Source organism: Prionailurus bengalensis, chromosome B4 (assembly GCF_016509475.1).
Source record: "Prionailurus bengalensis isolate Pbe53 chromosome B4, Fcat_Pben_1.1_paternal_pri, whole genome shotgun sequence".
NCBI lineage: Eukaryota > Metazoa > Chordata > Mammalia > Carnivora > Felidae > Prionailurus > Prionailurus bengalensis.
The window spans coordinates 1083955-1102415 of record NC_057358.1 but is presented as its reverse complement, the minus strand read 5'-3'; the positions used below and the strand labels follow the sequence as shown (position 1 = coordinate 1102415).

Sequence of the window (18461 nt, the reverse complement as noted above, 5' to 3'; positions counted from 1 at the left end):
GGTTCGTGGGTTCAGGCCCCCTTGTCGGGTTCTATTCTGACAGCATGAACCTGCTTAGGATTCAATCTCTCTCTCTCTCTCTCTCTCTCTCTCTCTCTCTCTCTTTCTCCTTCTGTCTCTCTCTTCCCCTCCCAGCTCATGCTTTCTCTCTCAAAATAAACTTAAATTATAAAACTACACAAATAATCTTAAAACCTATACAGCTACATCTTGCCTTAAGAAAACCCAACATACAGAAATTCAAAATCACTGAAGAGCTAAGTGAATTACTCACATTATATAAGATATTGGATTCCAACATACTTTACTGGAGAATGTGTGTTGAGTTTCTTGTAAATGAAAATATGCCGTAAGAGACTACGTTCTGGAGAGTGTGTCCCACCTACAACTCTTCGGGTGATACCAACAAGTAAGGAACAGCATGTCTGAGCTGTGCTTTTAACGTTCAGAAAAGAAATGGGTTAGGGGCACCTGGGTGGCTCAGCCGGTAGAGCATCCGACTCTTGATCATGGCTCAGGTCATGATCTCAGGGTCGTGAGATGGAACCCCACCTCAGCATGGAGCCTGCATGGGATTCTGTCCGTCTCTCCCCTGCCCCTCCCCCACTCATGTTCCATGTTCTTTCTCTCTCTCAAAATAAACGTTAAAAAAGTAAAATACAAAAAAAAAAGAAAAAGAAAGAAAGAAGGAAAAGAAAGGAAAAGAAAAGAAAAGAAAAAGAAAAGAAAAGAAAAGAAAAGAAAAGAAAAGAAAAGAAAAGAAAAGATTAAAAGGACTCAAGAAAATCACCCTGGAAAACCAAGAGTTAGCTCCCAGTCTAGGAGACAGCACTGCAGGCACCGAAATGACTTATTTCCTACAAGGGCAGTCACTGCTGGATGCCGGAAATGTGGCCTTGGGCCCGTGACAGCAGCCGTGGTTGGGGTGGCAACGGACGGTGCAGCGGCGGCGGCCGTCAGACGGACCCAAGGCTTGGGGGAGGCAGGAGACCCGAGCGTGTTTGAGAAGCCACACTCAGACTGTCGCAGGTGAGTGAGGAAACCGAACATGGTCCGAAAGCAGCCAGTTCTCCGCTCTCGGTGGGGAACGAGGCTGTGCGTTTGGTTTGATAAAAGCACGCCCTCTGTAGGTGCACACGTCGTTACTGGCACAGGTACCGTATTCTGTCGGATTTCTTTGTCCCCGTGGGCTCAAACCTAGGGAACCCGTGCCGGAGGCAAAAAACCAAAACCAAACACAAAACAAAACAACAAGAGCAACCGACTAAACAGAGTCTTCATCTAAAAACCCTGTAAAATGTCCCACCTCCTGTTTTTCCGAGCGGCCGCAACTCCCAGAGGCTCACTGCTAACGGATCAGGCAAGGCTGCAGCCCCACCTGCTGGCCACGCCGTGCGGGCTCTCCCCAGGCAGCGGCCTCTCCACCCTGCGGGAACAGAGGCTCCCACCTGCCACGGCATGGCCGAAGGAGCAGAGGAGGGCCTCGGCCCGCGGGCACGGCGCACAAGCCCCCGGCCGGCCCGTGCCAGTGCCCCAAAGCCTCTGAAAAGGTAAAACGTGCCCTTCTCTGACACCACTGGAAATCAGTACCAAAGGGAGAACGGTCTTATTTTCGTACCTTGCACATCAACAAACATGCTAGTTCATCCTAACTTGGTTAAGAGAAAATGCACATGGTCTAAAGGTGGTGCTTGTCCACTTATTCCATTTTCACTCACAAGTCCATGTGTCCTCACTACATACAGAAAATGAAAGCATCAACTTCTGTCTTGGGGCATCCAGATGCAAGAGGCCTCAGGGACAGACACGGCTCCATGCCTGCTCTACGCAACTACTGATCCCATGAGAAAAACAAACCAAAGAAACCTTGTCACAGGTCCACGCTAGAAATAAGAATCCCTGGGACACCTGGGTGGCTCAGTCGATTGGGCATCCGACTTCGGCTCAGGTCAGGATCTCGCGGTTCGTGGGTTCGAGCCCCGCATCGGGCTCTGTGCTGACAGCTCAGAGCCTGGAGCCTGCTTCGGATTCTGTGTCTCCCTCTCTCTCTGTCCCTCCCCCACTCATGCTCTGTCTCTCTCTCAAACATAAATAAAAACATTAAAAAAAGAAACGAAAGAAAGCCAACATTTAGGGGAATAAAAGGGGCACCCGGGTGGCTCAATCGGTTAAGCATCCAACTTCGGCTCAGGCCATGATCTCAGTTTGTGGTTCAAGCCCTGCATGGGGCTCTGGGCTGACAGCACAGAGCCTGGAGCCTGCTTTGGATTCTGTGCCTCCCTCTCTCTTTGCCCCTCTCCCACTCGCACTCTGTGTCTATCTCAAAAATAAACATGAAAAAAAAACCTTATAAAAGAAACAGTAAGAACCCCTTCGTAACCAATCATGTTCCTCACAGTGTATCTCTCCAGAAACGACCGTTATTTCACACATCCACCAGGTACAAAAATACACCCCAAATCATAGAGACATGTGAACCATGACCCCAGCATTTCCTACGCTGCACAGTCAGAGGGTGGCAGACAAGACAGACCTACTATTCAAAAAGTCTTAACGCGGGGCACCGGGGTGGCTCAGTCGGTTAAGCGTCCCACTTCAGCTCAGGTCACAATCTCACGGCTGGCAGGTTTGAGCCCTGCATTGGGCTCTGTGTTGACAGCTCAGACCTGGAGCCTGCTTCCGATTCTGTGTCTACCTCTCTCTCTGCCCCTCCCCCACTCATGCTCTGTCTCTCCGTCTCAAAAATAAATAAAAAACGTTAAAAAAAAAATTAAAGGGGCGCCTGGGTGGCACAGTCGGTTAAGCGTCCGACTTCAGCCAGGTCATGATCTCGTGGTCCGTGAGTTCGAGCCCCGCGTCGGGCTCTGGGCTGATGGCTCAGAGCCTGGAGCCTGTTTCTGATTCTGTGTGTCTCCCTCTCTCTCTCTGCCCCTCCCCCGTTCATGCTCTGTCTCTCTCTGTCCCAAAAATAAATAAACGTTGTAAAAAAAAAAATTTAAAAAAAAAAAAATAGCCTTAACGCTAAACACACACTTCCAACAACACCCAATAACGCAAATAAATTCTTGGCTCTTTTTGCAGAAAATAAAAATAAAATCTTTCAGACAATCAAAAAAAGCAATTGAAAACAGAATGTGACAAAAGATACTTTAAATAACACCCAGAAAAATGACTCTGGAATCACACTTAGAGTCGGGCCCCACAAGAACCCCCCCACCAAGCTCCCTGTGCCTTGGTTGGCCTCCACACATCTGGAGGAGGGCTCCGGACCCCCTGTAAGGACCGCATGTGTGTTGTGCCCAGCGTGCAAGGCCTCCCGTATCACAGGAGGGAGGCTCCCATGGGCACCACAGAGGGCTGTTCACATAAATTCACACTGCCCTTCTCAGCCCAGCCCCCAAGGCTTGGACCAGATGCCACTCATCCAGTGTGGGATGGGGAAAGTGCGGCGAGTCCGGGACAGACTCCTGCGCCAGACGTCGTGAGTGCTCAGGACAGAAGGGGCCCATCTAAGAAGCCCCAGCAGCCGAGTCTGGAACAACTGAAACAACAATAATTACAAAACAAAGACCTACAACCGTCAGAGTTAATAATCCTTGAGCCTACAGCAGCCTCAACTACACTAACGAACAACGCGCCAAGTGATGAGTGTGGAAAGAAGGCCAAAATCACCAAGGTCACCACTTCCACACACTCGAGGTGATAAGAGACCCAGGAGAGGATCACTGAGGACGTCAGACCCAGTGGATGAAAGGTCACCAGGGAAGAAGAGTGCTCACGTCTCCCCGCCACTTCACACATTTCAACGTGGAAAACACATCTTGCGGTAGGGACACCTAGAGACGCCCCCGCGCTCCAGGCCCGCGTCCCCGATAGCAGGACACTCTGCTGGGGACACAAAGCACACAATGGTGGCTGTGAAGACTTCTGGCAAAAAGGCAACCAGGAGAAAAGCAGAGTGTGGGACATTCTAGCAGAGAATGGCTTAGATTCTTCACAAAAACAATCCACGCCATAAAAATAACAGCAGGGGCGCCTGGGGGGCTCAGTTGTTTGAGCATCTAACTCTCGACTTTGGCTCAGGATCCCAGGATTGTGGGCTCGAGCCCCGAGTCAGGCTCTGTGCTGACAGCGCAAAGCCGGCCTAGGAGTCTACCTCTCTGCACCAACCCCACTCTTGCCCTCGCCCTCTCCCTCTCTCTAAATACATAAACTTAAAATAAAAACAGTAACAACAAATGGTCAGAAGACTAACCTAGATTAAAGGACCACAGAACAAAATGAGTGCCTGTAATGAATGAAGCCTGACTGAATTCTAAAACAATGCATCAGAGACATTTTAGCGACAACAGGGATAGAGCTGAACGTGGGCCGGGTATCAGATGCCATCCCAGAACGCTGTTTCCACCCTCTCCGGGGGAACGCTGTTTCCACCCTCTCCGGGGGAACGCCCAACAACTCTCCAAAGACGCGCTCGGAGTGCAGGGGAGAAGCGGCAGGCCAAGGGCAGCTCCTGGCACAGGGCCCCGGCAGACAGCACTCATGGGCGCTGTGTGTCCAGACGCTGCACATGTCCGCGTGTGCACACAGAAACACGACCGATGTGGTGAAAACAACACCACCGGTGAGGCCAGGAGCAGAGTACATGGGGTGCCGCCACACGATTCCCTCCAAATTCACGTGCGCCTGAGCCTCCTCAACATAAAGCACCCGGGAGAAGAGACGAGCAGGCTCTGGGCAGGGCTGTGCGCACGGGGCCCCGGCTCGCCCTAAGCCCCCATTACTGCACACGGCTCCCCTGTCCTTGGGGCCAAGAGCGAGCCCGCCCTCAGAGCAGCCAGAGGACAGCCGCCCCCCTGCATGGTCCAGGCTGGCCTGACCGGAAGCCGTCCCCTGGACGGGACCGAGACCTGTGAAAGCAGGGACGCGGCGAGAGGTGCCCTGCACGCAGGCACCAATGCCGCCAGAGAAGCCGCTGCGAACGGAGACCTTCGGTCCCGGTGCCGCGGCCCCTCCAGCTGCCAGCAGCAAGTCTGTCACAGTCTCTCAGGACACACGGGAGGGGGGACCTAGCACACACAGGCCATGCTCGCACCGCTGTCCCAGAGCACGCCACCTCCCTTCTGGCCCCAAGCTTCTTGAAGACCTCTGTCTGTCCGGTTTCCGTGTGAACACGGCACGAATTCTCAACACTGAATCTCTAATTTCGTATCTGACGTTAGACACATAAAACGGGCTTGTTTAGGGAGTGCGTCCAAAGAAGGAATGAAGAAAATCCGTTATTTTCAAGCAACCAAATGAGCAAGCATGCGTTCATTAACAAGTGTTTAGTGAGCACACAGGACCTTTCTGGACACGCAGAAGCTCAGGACACACACTGCCAGAGAGACAGACACAGAGACGGTCCGGTCCAGAGAGGCACGTGCAGGGGCAGCGGTGGCATGGGGAGCAGGTGACAGGATACAGTCAGGAGGTGTGACAGGAAGGGCATCCTGCTCACGGAGGGGATGGGGCACGGCAGGGGAGCGGGGATGTCTCTGGAAAGATGGTCATGTGATTTATCGGGAACGGTCTGACTGGAGAAAAGTTTTTGGAAAGAAGTAAGAGTTCCGGGGGCGCCTGGTGGCTCAGTCGGTTAAGCGTCCGACTTTGGCTCAGGTCACCATCTTGCGGTTCGTGAGTTCAAGCCCGTGTCGGGCTCTGTGCTGACAGCTCAGAGCCTGGAGCCTGTTTCAGATTCTGTATCTCCCTCTCTCTTTCTGACCCTTCCCCCGTTCATGTTCTGTCTCTGTCTCAAAAATAAATAAACGTTAAAAAAAAAAAAAATTAAAAAAAAAAAAGAAGTAAGAGTTCTGTTAAGACACAGCTATGCCTGAGCTGCCCAATAGATGGCCAGGCAGGGCGGGGGGGTGTGGGGGTGTGGGGGTGTGTCCTCCCCAGCTCTGGCCAGGCGCTCAGCAGAGGCTGTGCGGGCCACCAACTCTAGTGTTTCCTGACTTCCCCACTGCCCCATCCTACCACCATCCAATTCCCTGTGAGAACTTCAGTGACTGAATCTTTTAAAGTCTTACAAATACCCAAATGGAGCTAAACGTTTAGGGAAAGAGCAGCCAGTTTGGAAGACGTGGAGCTGGAAGTTAATACTGGAAATGAAGATACGAATTAAGTTTTAATATCCACCTGCAAAACTTTTTTCACGAACAGTTAAAGAGAGATCTCTAAATGACTGTGACTCACTCCGTATGGCCCTGGAAGACATTCACGGAGTGGATGGAAGGGTCCCTGAAATCCCAAAGACGGAAAGTCGTGTCCCGGGAGGAGGTCACCACAAGCCGCTGGGTGGGGTGTGTGCAACAGTGCGTTAGCTCCTGGTCATGCCCTACAACCAAAGATGACAAAAATGCAAGATCACCCACCTGTAGGCACAGTTACAGCGATGCTTTCTTAAGAACACAAGAATCAAAACCTCTTTATGGTCTCTACTGCTCATGGTCACTGTACAAGGGAATGCAAGTAGGGAAAGATAAGAAGTCACTTAAAACTAGCGTGTGGGGTCACAGCGGAACTGGTTTTCCCTCGGGAACTGGAGTCCTTTCATCCACACACTTAGAGGGATCAGCAAAACGAGTGTGAGCGTGACCCACCTCCTGATGCTGACGGTCAGAAGGTCTGGCAAATCTCTTTAATAGGCTAAATATGTGAACAAACTAATTCTTCATCTTTAATTCCAGAGTAACTTCTAATACTAGAATATGTGGAACCCTTAGTAAAACATAATCTTTAACACTCAATGAGGAAATTCACTTACTGACAAATTTGCAAAAACGTCTGTAGTGGGCATAACTCTAAGATGTCCCGGTGACCCCCTTCCCTGGCATACACACCCTGGAGGATACCTTCCCTTGAGTTGGGGCAGAACCTGTAAATGCGACGAGATATCACTCTGGTAAGCTCGGTACATTAAAAGGTAAAACAGATTTTGCAGATGTAACTAAGACCTCCAAATCAGTGCCTTCAAGTTAATCAAAAGAAACTCTGTCCTAGGTGGGCGTGCCCTAATCAGGCAGGCCCTTGAAAAGAGATGTTCTCCTGGAAGCGGAAAACACAGCAAACAGCTGTGTGGGGAAACATCTCTGAAGGGGCCACGAGGGATATGAGGGCACGCTCTGGATGCGGAGAGTGGTGGGTCCCCAGCTGACAGGTCGCCAGAAAACAAGGACCTCAGTCAGATGGGGACCTCAGCCATATGCCACAACAAAACGAATCCTTCCACCAGCGGTAAGTAAGAGGACACAACCTAACCCTCAGATGAGATCACAGCCTCAGACCACACCTTCCTTTCACCCATAAGACCCTGAGCACAGGACCAGCGAGCATGTGCCCAGAACTCCAGACCCAGGGAAACCATGAGCTTATAAATCCATGTTATTTTAAGACACTAAGTTTCTGGAAATTTGCTACAAAGCAATAGGAAGCTGACAGAACAACCATTTTTCAAATATCTAGGTATTATATGCTACAGTTAAATCCCTTAAAGATAAAATAGGTTTAGCTAACAAACAGTTCTGTAATTTAGAAAGGGTCCCTGAAAAATCACAATCTGGGTACCACAAGAACTAAAAATAATCCTGGGCAAGAAGTACTTTGCAAGGTAAGATATAAACACAGGCACATAAATCAAAAGCACGCCAACTGGAAGTCACAAACACGTGAAGTACCTGTCAGAGAGTGAACGAGTTCCGCCGTCTCCACGTCAAACAGATTCGCCGTTCTGTCCCAGGAGGCCGTCACTGCCTGCTTCCCCCCAACCAGCCAGTCAGCGGCTATGACCACTCCCTGGTGGCTCTTAAGAGATGTCAGCGGCACCCGGATGGTAGGACAGTCACTGGACACATCCGCGTCAACATCAGGCTCGTCTTTATCGGAGCACTCCACTTCATCTTCGCCACATATCTGCTGCTGATGGTGAGAGCAGAGAAGAAATTCCCTGGGAATCTTGAGTCTTTTCTGACACAGCTACACAATCAGACTGTTGTCATCTGTCTTTCTAGGACTTGACCATTGTTATGACCAACAACAGCACGGTATCTGGCAAGTATCTGGAGCTTGATGACTGTTTATCAACTTCATGATTCTCTACTTGGTTAAAACCCACGACCACGTATAAGAAGAGAACAAAATTAAGGCCACTATGACATCAATAAGCTACAGTCCATTTCCAGTCAGCAATAAAATGGCAAATAAAATGATTTGATTTTAAATTTTTACCACACATTAGGAGCAATGTACTAAAATATAAAATACATTTGAAAGTCAGTAATTTATCACAATAAAAAAAGAAACATTTCAATTCTCAGAAGGCTACTTAGAATTCGATTGCTATAGAAACAGATATGAGTTCATTTTATTTTCCTGTAAGGTCTTTTGTCAAAAACTAAAATGAAAACACAAAAGGCTTAAGCTCTTTAAGAAAACATATCGATCTTTCATTCAACAAATATCAGGTGCTTACACACCGCCAGACCACACGCCAGTCCCACAGCAGAGAAAGATGACCTCTGTCTCACATGGACATGCGGAACAATGGAACTAGAGCCACAGAGACTGGAAACATCCTCATTTCACGGAGTTTACATGCTAGCGAGGAAGACAGACCACACACGGGCATATGTATGCACGCGTGCACACACATACACACACATCCATACTCGTATGGCAATGTATGGCATACGTATACACACGCTAGTATGGAAATACGTGCCTCGTAAACACACATGCTAGAGTGGTAATGTCACAGATAGTACAGGGAAATGTGTCACATGTACACGCACATGGTACAGAAATATAGATCACACATACACAGTGTAGAGATATGTGTCACACGTACACACGGTATAGAGATATAGGTCACACATACACACGGTGTAAGGATACACGTCACATGTACACACACAGTATAGAGATATGGGTCACACGTACACACAGTGTAGGGATACAGGTCACAGGCACATGCACAAAGCGTAAGGATGTATCTCACACACACACACACACACACACACACACACACACAGATTCAGGCAGTAATAAGCACTAAGAAACGGAGCAGATGGAGGGATGGGCAGTCGCGAGGGCTATTTTATACAGAATTATCAGAGAAAGACCCTCTGCTAAAGTGACATTTGAGTTGGAGCATGAAGAAAACAAGGGATCCAGGCACAAACACTCAGGGGAACAGCATTCCCAACCGAAGAGCAGGTGCCAAAGCCCCAAGAAGCTACACAAACAGCAAAGTCACAGGCGTGGAGGTGGGAAAGGTGGATTCAGAGGAGGAGGCGGGAGAGACACAGATCACATTCCATACGGAGCTGCCCAAGGACTGACAGCCGGGAGCCGGGCCGCATGGAAGGGATGCCAATGAGCAAGGCCCCACAGCAGGAGGAACACACAGAGAAGCAGAGGAGGGTGCGGACGGCGTGAGGGTCTGAGGTCTGTGTAAGAAACCCGAGGGGGTAAGGACAGTGGAAAGTCACGGAGGGGGGCGGCGGCCACCGGAGGCAGCATGCCAGGAGTGCACGCTCAGGGCACTCCCAGGTCAAATGCAGGAAGCACAGGGACTCTCCATCCAGCAGGAAAGTTAAACACACATGTTATGCAGAGTTACTGATCTCAAAGCACACTAAAGACTACGAAGCAAAGTCAGGGAGGTCTGCAGGGTGGAGAGCATAAGAGGGATGAGGGGAGACCACCCAGGAAGAGGGCAAAGCGGGCCGGCAGGGAGGGAGGTACACCGAATGCGTCCGGTCTGGGCTGGCACCAGGGACTGGCAAAGGGCTTGGCAAGGTGGCAAGTACAAGTCCAGAAAGACCACTCCTGACCTCGTGCGTGCAGAGAGGATACAACATGAGTGGCCAGGCCGGAACGGGGAGCCTCGGCAGGGACTAGAGGTGACAGCCCCTGCGGGCTAACAGCATGAGGACGGACCCCAGGAGCGTAACCTGCTCCAGGAGAAAGGACCCTGACCGGTAACCGCACCCCAACAGGAAAAGCAATGTGGTCCCTGGAGATGCCGCATGGGGATGCTGTGATTCGGGGCTCTCCCGAACAATGCCAACAATGGCCCGTTGGCCACGAGGTTCCTCAGCTCCCACAGCCACTCGTGAGGAGCCCCCGGGCCCTCTCTGGCCCTGACGGGCAGGGCCAGCCTGCACAGTGCCTCAGGCAGGCACAGAAGAGGGGTGCCGGGTGGAGCCGCGGCTCAGCAGAGATCTCTGGGTAAGTGTTACATAAAGGGTAGACGGGGAGACAGGACAGAGAAGTGCATTCAGAATTACAGAAGAACCAGAAGCAGTGAGATGTCACAGACAGATGGAAATGGAAGATGGAAAACAGGTGAGGAAGAAGAGACGCGTCAAAGATAATCCCAAAATTCCTGAGAGTTTTGCTCACTGCTGGCACACAGAACTGGTGCACCTGCTGTGCTTTTCCCTGAGAACTGTGAAGGAAAAAGTGACAAGTAAGCGTGAATGCAGGGATTTCCTCAGAGCAGGTCCAGGGGACCCCCATTTCAGAGAGCTCTAGCTCTCGGGACGCACGATGTCAATAGGAACCTTCACAGAAATCATTTGTCCAAACTAGACAAGAATTGAAAGTATTTTAAAATGCAAAGATAGTAAGTCGCATTCACGAATAATTATAAGTTTTTAAACTTTTTTTTCGTGTTTATTTTTATTTTTGACAGCGAGAGACAGAGCATGAGCGGGGGAAGGGCAGAGAGAGAAGGAGACACAGAATCTAAAGCAGGTTCCAGGCTCCGAACTGTCAGCACAGAGCCCAATGCAGGACTCGAACCTACAGACTGCAAGATCATGACCCGAGCCTAAGTCGGACACTCAATCGACTGACCACCCAGGCACCCCTATAAGCTCTTTTAACACTTGACGTGAAGAGCAGGGGAAGGAGAGTGAGAATGGTCTGTGTGCTTTTTGCCCACATCTTGGGGATAATCCATTTCAGTTGAACCATTTTGACCGCCAGCAACAGCGGAGGAGAATGTCCAACATTGTTGACTTAACGCTAAGTGGATCTCCCGAACACGAGCAGCCACAGGACCAAGGAGCCACTGAATCACGGTTCTCGTGAAGGAAGGGTCCCTGGAAGCCACGTGGGTAACCTGATTCGATCTTCCTGTTTCAACAGGGAAAGTGAAGCCACCCAGTGAATTAAAGCAGTTGCTCGACATCACACAGCTGGGGTCCCACAGTGACTTGACAGGCCATCTGAAAGTGTCTCCACTCACCACCCAAACACTTCTTTACCAAATATTTCTTGGTAGATGCCAACTAAAACTCTCTGGTCCAAGCTAAATTTTAAAAAGCTGTACTGGTGAAAACGAACAAGATCTTTTTTAAAAATTTTTTTTTACATGTTTATTATTGAGAGACAGAGACAAAGCGTGAGCAGGGGAGTCACAGAGAAAGGGGAAGACACAGAATCCGAAGCAGGCTCCAGGCTCTGAGCTGTCAGCACAGAGCCCAACACGGGGCTTGTACTCACAAACCGCAAGATCATGACCTGAGCCAAAGTCAGACGCTCAACCAACTGAGCCACACAGGCGCCCCACCATCTTTTTTTTTTTTAATGTTTTAATTATTTTAGAGAGACAGAGAGACAGAACATAAAAGGGGGAGGTGCAGACGGAAAGGGAGACACAGAATCCGAAGCAGGCTCCACGCTCCGAGCTGTCAGCACAGAGCCCGATGCGGGGCTTGTACTCACAAACCGCAAGATCATAACCTGAGCCCAAGTCGGACGCTCAACTGACTGAGCCACCCGGGCGCCCCAAAAATGAACAAGGATCTTAACAGACTAGAGTTTCTTCTAAAATGCAGGCGAGCCGCTAAGTCAACCCGAGGCAAGCCCAGGCGGCGAGAGCTTATGACAAGTGCCATCTCCAGGGCAGGCCGCGCGGGACCCTCCGAGGCTCCGTCACTGACTGACACGGGCTGCCCCAAGTCACCCCAAAAGCCTGAGGTGGCAACTATCAATCACAGACAGTCCCTGCACCCAACGCAAGCAAAATCACAAAGAAGAAAACAGGGTCAATTCAACGTCGTAAATAATATATTACATTTTTATAACGTAAGTACTATATGTGATTTTTTCCCTCTGCCAAAACTAGAATTTTTCTTACTTCCTTCGAAAACAAATCCATACAACGTTAACACATTTGCTGAACCCTCTCCCTGGCCCCTCTGCCTTATCATCTGTAAGCACTATTTCTTGAGCCAATGGCCACGTTAAATAACAGTCTGGTTATTCCACGAGGGAAAAAAACATGTTAAAATAAAAGACAAAACACTCCATTAAAAATGAACTGTTCAGGGGGCGCCTGGGTGGCTCAGGTGGTTAAACGCCTAACTGATGTCAGCTCAGGTCGTGATCCCAGGGCTGTGGAATCGAGCCCCATGTCGAGTTCCTCACTGAGCGTGCAGCCTGCCTGAGATTTCTCTCCCTCTCTCTGCCCCTACCCTGCTTGCACTCTCACACTCTAAAATTTAAAACAAAAATTCTAATTAAAAATAAAAACGTACGACAGAGTGGCCAATGGTCTGCAGAGCAACATGCTTAAGTTTTATTGTGACTCCTGCGACACATACCTCACCCGTGACTCTCCGTCTGCGAGAAAGACACACTGCGGTAGTAGAAAACACAAAGAGAATGTGAAAGATCCACTATCAGAAATGGATGCAAGAGCGAGCCCAGAGCCTGATGGACAGAGCAACTGCTGCACTTCTGCAAGGAAAGGTTCCTCCTGCTCCACTCTCTGTCCTCCATCTGCAGGAGCAATGATCCCACCTCCCCCTCGTCTCCCGGGTCCTCTTTGCCCTGGTATGACGCCAGCACCCCATATGGGGGGCCCTCCTCCTCCTGGGATGATGCCAGTGGGACCCTCTCCTGGAATGAGGCCGCCTATGGGAGGCTACATGCCAATGACGCCTGGGGCCCCCAACGATGAGACCTCCCCTGCCCGTCCCACGATGGTGCCCACCTGGCCAGGAATGACCTGACCAGACAGGTAAGGAGAGACAGAAACCTCCTTATATCCATTTTATATTACTTGTTCTACTTCACCAGGAGATCATGGTGCTGTGACTCTGGGTGTTTTCTAACAGCATGACAAGGAAGACTTGCTCCCCCTTCCTATCAAACAGAGAATAGTTTTTCCAAGGGAGTAGCGGGACAAAAAAAAAAAAAAAGCAATTTTCATTTGTATTGTGAGATGTGAAAATAAAATTGTCAACTGTTTTAAATAATAAATAAACAGACAGATAGATAGATAGATAAATATAAAAATGTGCTAGGAATTTACCCAAGGGATACAGGAGTGCTGATGCACAGGGGCACTTGCACCCCAATGTTTACAGCAGCACTTTCAACAATAGCCAAATTATGGAAAGAGCCTAAATGTCCATCAACTGACGAATGGATAAAGAAGATGTGGTTTATATATACAATGGAATACTCCTTGGCAATGAGAAAGAATGAAATCTGGCCATTTGTAGCAACGTGGATGGAACTGGAGAGTGTGATGCTAAGTGAAATAAGACTTACAGAGAAAGACAGATACCATATGTTTTCACTCTTACGTGGATCCTGAGAAACTTAATAGAAGACCATGGGGGAGGGGGAGGGGGAAAAAAGTTACAGAGAGGGAAGGAGGCAAACCATAAGAGACTCTTAAAAACATCTGAGAATAAACTGAGGGTTGATGGGGGGTGAGAGAGAGGGGAAAGTGGGTGATGGGCACTGATGAGGACACCTGTGGGATGAGCACTGAGTGTTGTATGGAAACCAATTTGACAACACATTTAATATTAAAAAATAAAAATAATCATTCAAAAAATAAATAAAAAATAAAAATAAAAACGAACTGTTTAGATCTCCTCACTGAAGACAATTCCTACTCATCACTGTAATTACTTAACCCATCTCCAAAGAGAACAATGTTTACGACATTTCAAAGAAAGAAACAAGTAACACAACACTCCAAGGCGGAAACAGCACGGCCAGAGGGCGAGTGCCGTCCTCCTGGCGACTCCGGCCACAGTGCATCCCCAGCTCCGCGCTGCCCGGCGCCGTGTCCGCCCACGTGAGAGCACAGGGCCAGGCTGAGTGACCCCTCGGCTCTCCTGCGACGGAAGCAAGGAGAAGGCTACCCGAGGCCTCTGTGTGACCAGAAACGGTGCTGGGCTGAAGGGAACAACTACATCCGAGCGGAAAAAAGCTGACTGAAGGCTTTATGGTCTAAATCCACCCATCCTTCTTCTCAATATGCAACCCGTTGTCAACCACCTACCTTTACCTCCTTGAAGATGACGTCACACACACTGACTTACACAGTTTACCTTACGTTTGTTTATTTAATTCATTTAGTTTTGAGAGAGAGAGACAGAGCAGGGGAGGGGCAGAGAGGGAGGGGAAGAGAGAGACTCCCAAGCAGGCTCCGCACTGGCAGCACAGAGCCTGACGTGGGGCTTCACCACCTGTGAGATCATGACCTGAGCCGAAACCGAGACCCTGACACTCAACCGACTGAGCCACCAAGGCGCCCCCAGTTCACGTTACGTGAAAGACAGACTCGTGGTCCAAAACATATAAAACGTTAAGAAACGTGACTTAATTGTATAGTTTTTAAATATTAATGGCCAACGTTTACTAGCTGTGGAAAGGGGGGCGAGAACATACATGCACACATATGTAAACAAGGAACTTCACTTTCAACACTGTCCTCTGTTCAGGCTTCCAGAACAAAACACCAAGACCGGGCAGCCAGGATCAAGGTGCGCCCTATTCGGTTTCTGGTGCAAGCCTTCCCAGCTTGTCATTACATCCTCACATGGCAGCTCCCAGGTACAGCAGGGAAGGGAAAAACACACGCAAGCTCACTGGTGTCTGAGGAAGGACACTAATGCTATGCCAACAGGACCCCAGCGTCAGTACCTCACTTCCAAATACAGCCACACTGGGGGGCAGTTAGGGCTTCAAACTCTAAAGGGGGGTCACAAACATCCAGTCTGTAAAACCATATAAATTTGGGGGCGCCTGGGTAGCTCAGTCGGTTGAGCATCTAACTTCGGCTCAGGTCATGATTTCACAGTTTATGGGTTCCAGCCCCACATCAGGCTCTGTGCTGACAGCTCAGAGCCTGGAGCCTGCTTCGGATTCTGTGTCTCCCTCTCTTTCTGCCCTCTCCACCTCGCAGTCTCCCTCTATCAAAAATAAACATTTAAAAAAAAAAAATTTTTTTTTAAGAGACCATATAAATTCGTCCTAAACTTTGCAAGTGTCCAGAACCCTACAACATACCCCAAGTGGCGCTTTCATGGTAAGTAAAGGTGCTGCTTACAGTGGTGTCAGCAACAGGCTGGGGCGTTGGCAGCTGGACGGCGTATCTCCAAATGTGGGCGGTCTGATCTCCAGAAGCTGAGGACAGAAATCAGGGCACAATTACCCACAGTGCACATCAGGTATAAGATGCTTTCTGCTAGGTTCTGGCCAAGCGTCATCAGACTTCTGTAACTCAATGATCGAGAGCTGCTTCTGAGACTGCAGGATGCTGCTGACAACAGGCTAAATGCACACAATTAAGATGGTGGTTAAAAACACCCCTCCTTTCATTTTACGGTGAAAAGCTGTGAAGGTTCAGGCAACACTTACAAGTACAGGTTATCCTGTCCATCTATCGAAGCTAAGTAAACCGAACAGTACTTCAGAAAAGTGAGCCCCACACAAATACGTCCTCCCCTGCGCCCAACATCAGTGGGCTCACAGCCTGCTGGGCCCCGCGGGTCTGGGGTCTTACTGCCACCGGCCAGGTGTGCCAGGTGCTGTGCACATGGGACAGAGAGAAGGGCCGGGGAAGGGCACACAGACGTGCAGGGCGGGCATCTCCAGCTGCCCTCACAAGGTACCGTCTGAACCTCGCTTCCCTCTGTGGCTAAGAGGTTCCCCAAAGCGGCCACGTGTGGACAGTGGCACATTTCTCAAGTTGTCAGACGAGCTCACTGCCTGCCCTGCTAGCTCTCCTGCCCCGCGTGCAAACCTCCATTGAGCATGCCTCTCCCCTGCCTCCTCACCCCAACTCTGGCCATCACCGGTCTCCCCCACCCTCCCTCCTCGCCCCAACTCTGGCCATCACTGTTCCCCCCCACCCTCCCTCCTCACAATCACTCACCGATTACATACAGTGGAAAATTCTCACCTACTTTATTCCCCACGTGTTTACTTGGGCATCAACTAGCTGTGGTCAAGGCCTGTTCAGACCCACCATATTCTGCTCACATGGAAAAGCACCCGATTGGCCCCACTCTCACCCTCTACCCCAGGGTCAGCAGAATCTGGCCCACGGGCCACAGCCACAGCCACTCACCCGTGCACTACCTCTCCTGCTTTCACACTAACACAGCTAAGTGGTTGTGACATGGACCATGTGGCTGTCAAAGATGAGAACATTTAGTTACGATAATTTACAAAAAAAAGCTTGCTGACCTCCACTCTCTCTAAACATTTACCCCTCGAGATTACTGTCAGTGTCCCCCAAAGTCACAGGAGTCTACAGTCAGACAATTTTACTGGAAGACTCCTCAGTTCAACAATGAAGCTGTTGTACAAACTACTACATAAAATCACGGCAAAACCACGCGGCCACCACTGAGGAGCGCCCAGAAAGGAGGAAAAACGTTGGCCCCGCAGACTGCCGTGACCTGGGCTACTGTTTCTGCCCTCCTCTGTTTCAGATGCACGCAGGACTAAGAACTCGCAGTCATGACAGGTGTTCAGAAAACCAAGTTCCCTCTGTGGTGCGAGCAGAAAGTGAGCAACCACCAAGGGCTTCGCAAAAACCAGCTCAGGGTGGGTCACGTGCAGTCTCCCGGGAGAGCCAAGCTCACCTGACAATACACTACAGGTGAAACAGGTGCCACTTGATGTGTCCTCCTTCCTCCATCCCTCAAGTATTTCACAAAATGATCTGACTTTTACGGAAAGGACCAACGAGAAAGGAACGACTATGGCTATTTTTAAATTATCTATAACTTTCTTCAATAAAGAAGAAAAAGATCAACATACCAGTAAGAGCCAACTGCTCTGACGGATGAAACTTGATAGAATTTACTGCAAAACAAAAACATTACAAAACAGGTATAAAATAACGACATATCATCAACGTTTCTCGTAACAACGTGCACTACAAGGTAACTTTAAGAATTAAAAAAACTTAACGTTCAATATTAGATCCTCCCACCCAATTAACCTAAGAATAAATGCAGAGATGCATGAAAAACTCACTGAACATGAATGATCAAATTACTGACACATAAGACATACAGAAAAACAACACTAATAATCTACTTCTTTCTGTAGACAAGGAAGTCCTCTTGAGTGAAAAATGAATCAGGATGAAAGAGAAACCATACTTATGACAACAGATGGGGACAGACCACACCAGGGACACTGTTTACTGCTCACCCTCCCTCCCGTCCCGTTCCAGGAGACCCTGGGAGCAGAGGCGGCAGGCCTCGCCAGCTCGGAGAGTCAGGATCCACACGGACGGTCCCCTCCTCCAGCTGGGGGGAGGACCGAGGTGCTTCGCAGGAAGAAGGAGCAGGAGTGGGGTGCACAGAAGAAGGAGCCAGAGTGTGCAGAGGCCGGAGCCTGGCTGCTGGGACCACCCTGCGAGGGAGCCAGCACTCACACCCACACAGCGAACACACGACAGGACAGAGTGCACAGAAAGTTCCAGAAAATGAAGCAAGTTCTTTCAGAGAGATTCCGCCAGCTACACCACTGGGAATTCTCTTTTCCTGAGGAAATGAAAAGTCCCGTGAGTGTAGACTGCGGGTAAGTGTGGAAGGAGCAGGTGGACACCACAGCCTCCTCAGGACCAGCAATAAGCTGTCATGACCCTGTGCGCACGCACACACACACGCGCGCACACACACACACACACACACACACACGGCAGGATGCCCCTAGGGCCAGGAGCAAGTGGCAAGCTCCGTGGCCACCTCTCACCTCGACGTCCGTGCAAACCTGAACGTGCCACCAGTGCCACAGGTGGCCCTCACAGCCGTGACACATGCTTCGTGAAAGAGCACGTGCGGAGCACTCGGCCGGGAACCTGGCACACAGCGGGCGCTTCACGACTGTCACAGCTGCAACATGCACACCGTGCACCAGCTCACCGAAGGGACGGCGCCACTGAATGGGGACGGGCCTGCACGAGCGCACAGGTGCCGCCCGGCAGGGGGTGGGCTGCAGCCAAACTGCACCCCGTCCCCCGGCAGAGGGTCTGCTGACCGTGGCTGAGGCAGAACAGAAGGCGAGCCCCGCCAGCACCTTCTCCAAAGATGCGCAGCACCCCCAACACGCGGCTAACTCAATTCCCAGAGGCCACACCGGGA

General features: G+C 50.1%; 1 protein-coding gene and 1 pseudogene across 7 annotated transcripts in view; one reads left to right on the top strand and one right to left on the bottom strand.

Moving 5' to 3' along the window:
• Positions 1-18461, bottom strand: part of WDR37 (WD repeat domain 37) — a 63964-nt gene that overhangs the window by 16951 nt on the left and 28552 nt on the right. For 4 of the 7 annotated variants that reach the window (XM_043562985.1, XM_043562983.1, XM_043562987.1 and 1 more), the window contains exons 8-11: positions 17128-17172; positions 15407-15483; positions 7719-7959; positions 6238-6379 (exon numbers count right to left, since the gene is read on the bottom strand). In XM_043562985.1, the coding sequence (XP_043418920.1) occupies positions 6238-6379; positions 7719-7959; positions 15407-15483; positions 17128-17172 (505 nt within the window). The remainder of the gene's footprint in view (positions 1-6237; positions 6380-7718; positions 7960-15406; positions 15484-17127; positions 17173-18461) is intronic. The other 3 variants (XM_043562984.1, XM_043562986.1, XM_043562990.1) reach the window with 1 other exon arrangement.
• Positions 12621-13079, top strand: LOC122472964 (annotated as a pseudogene).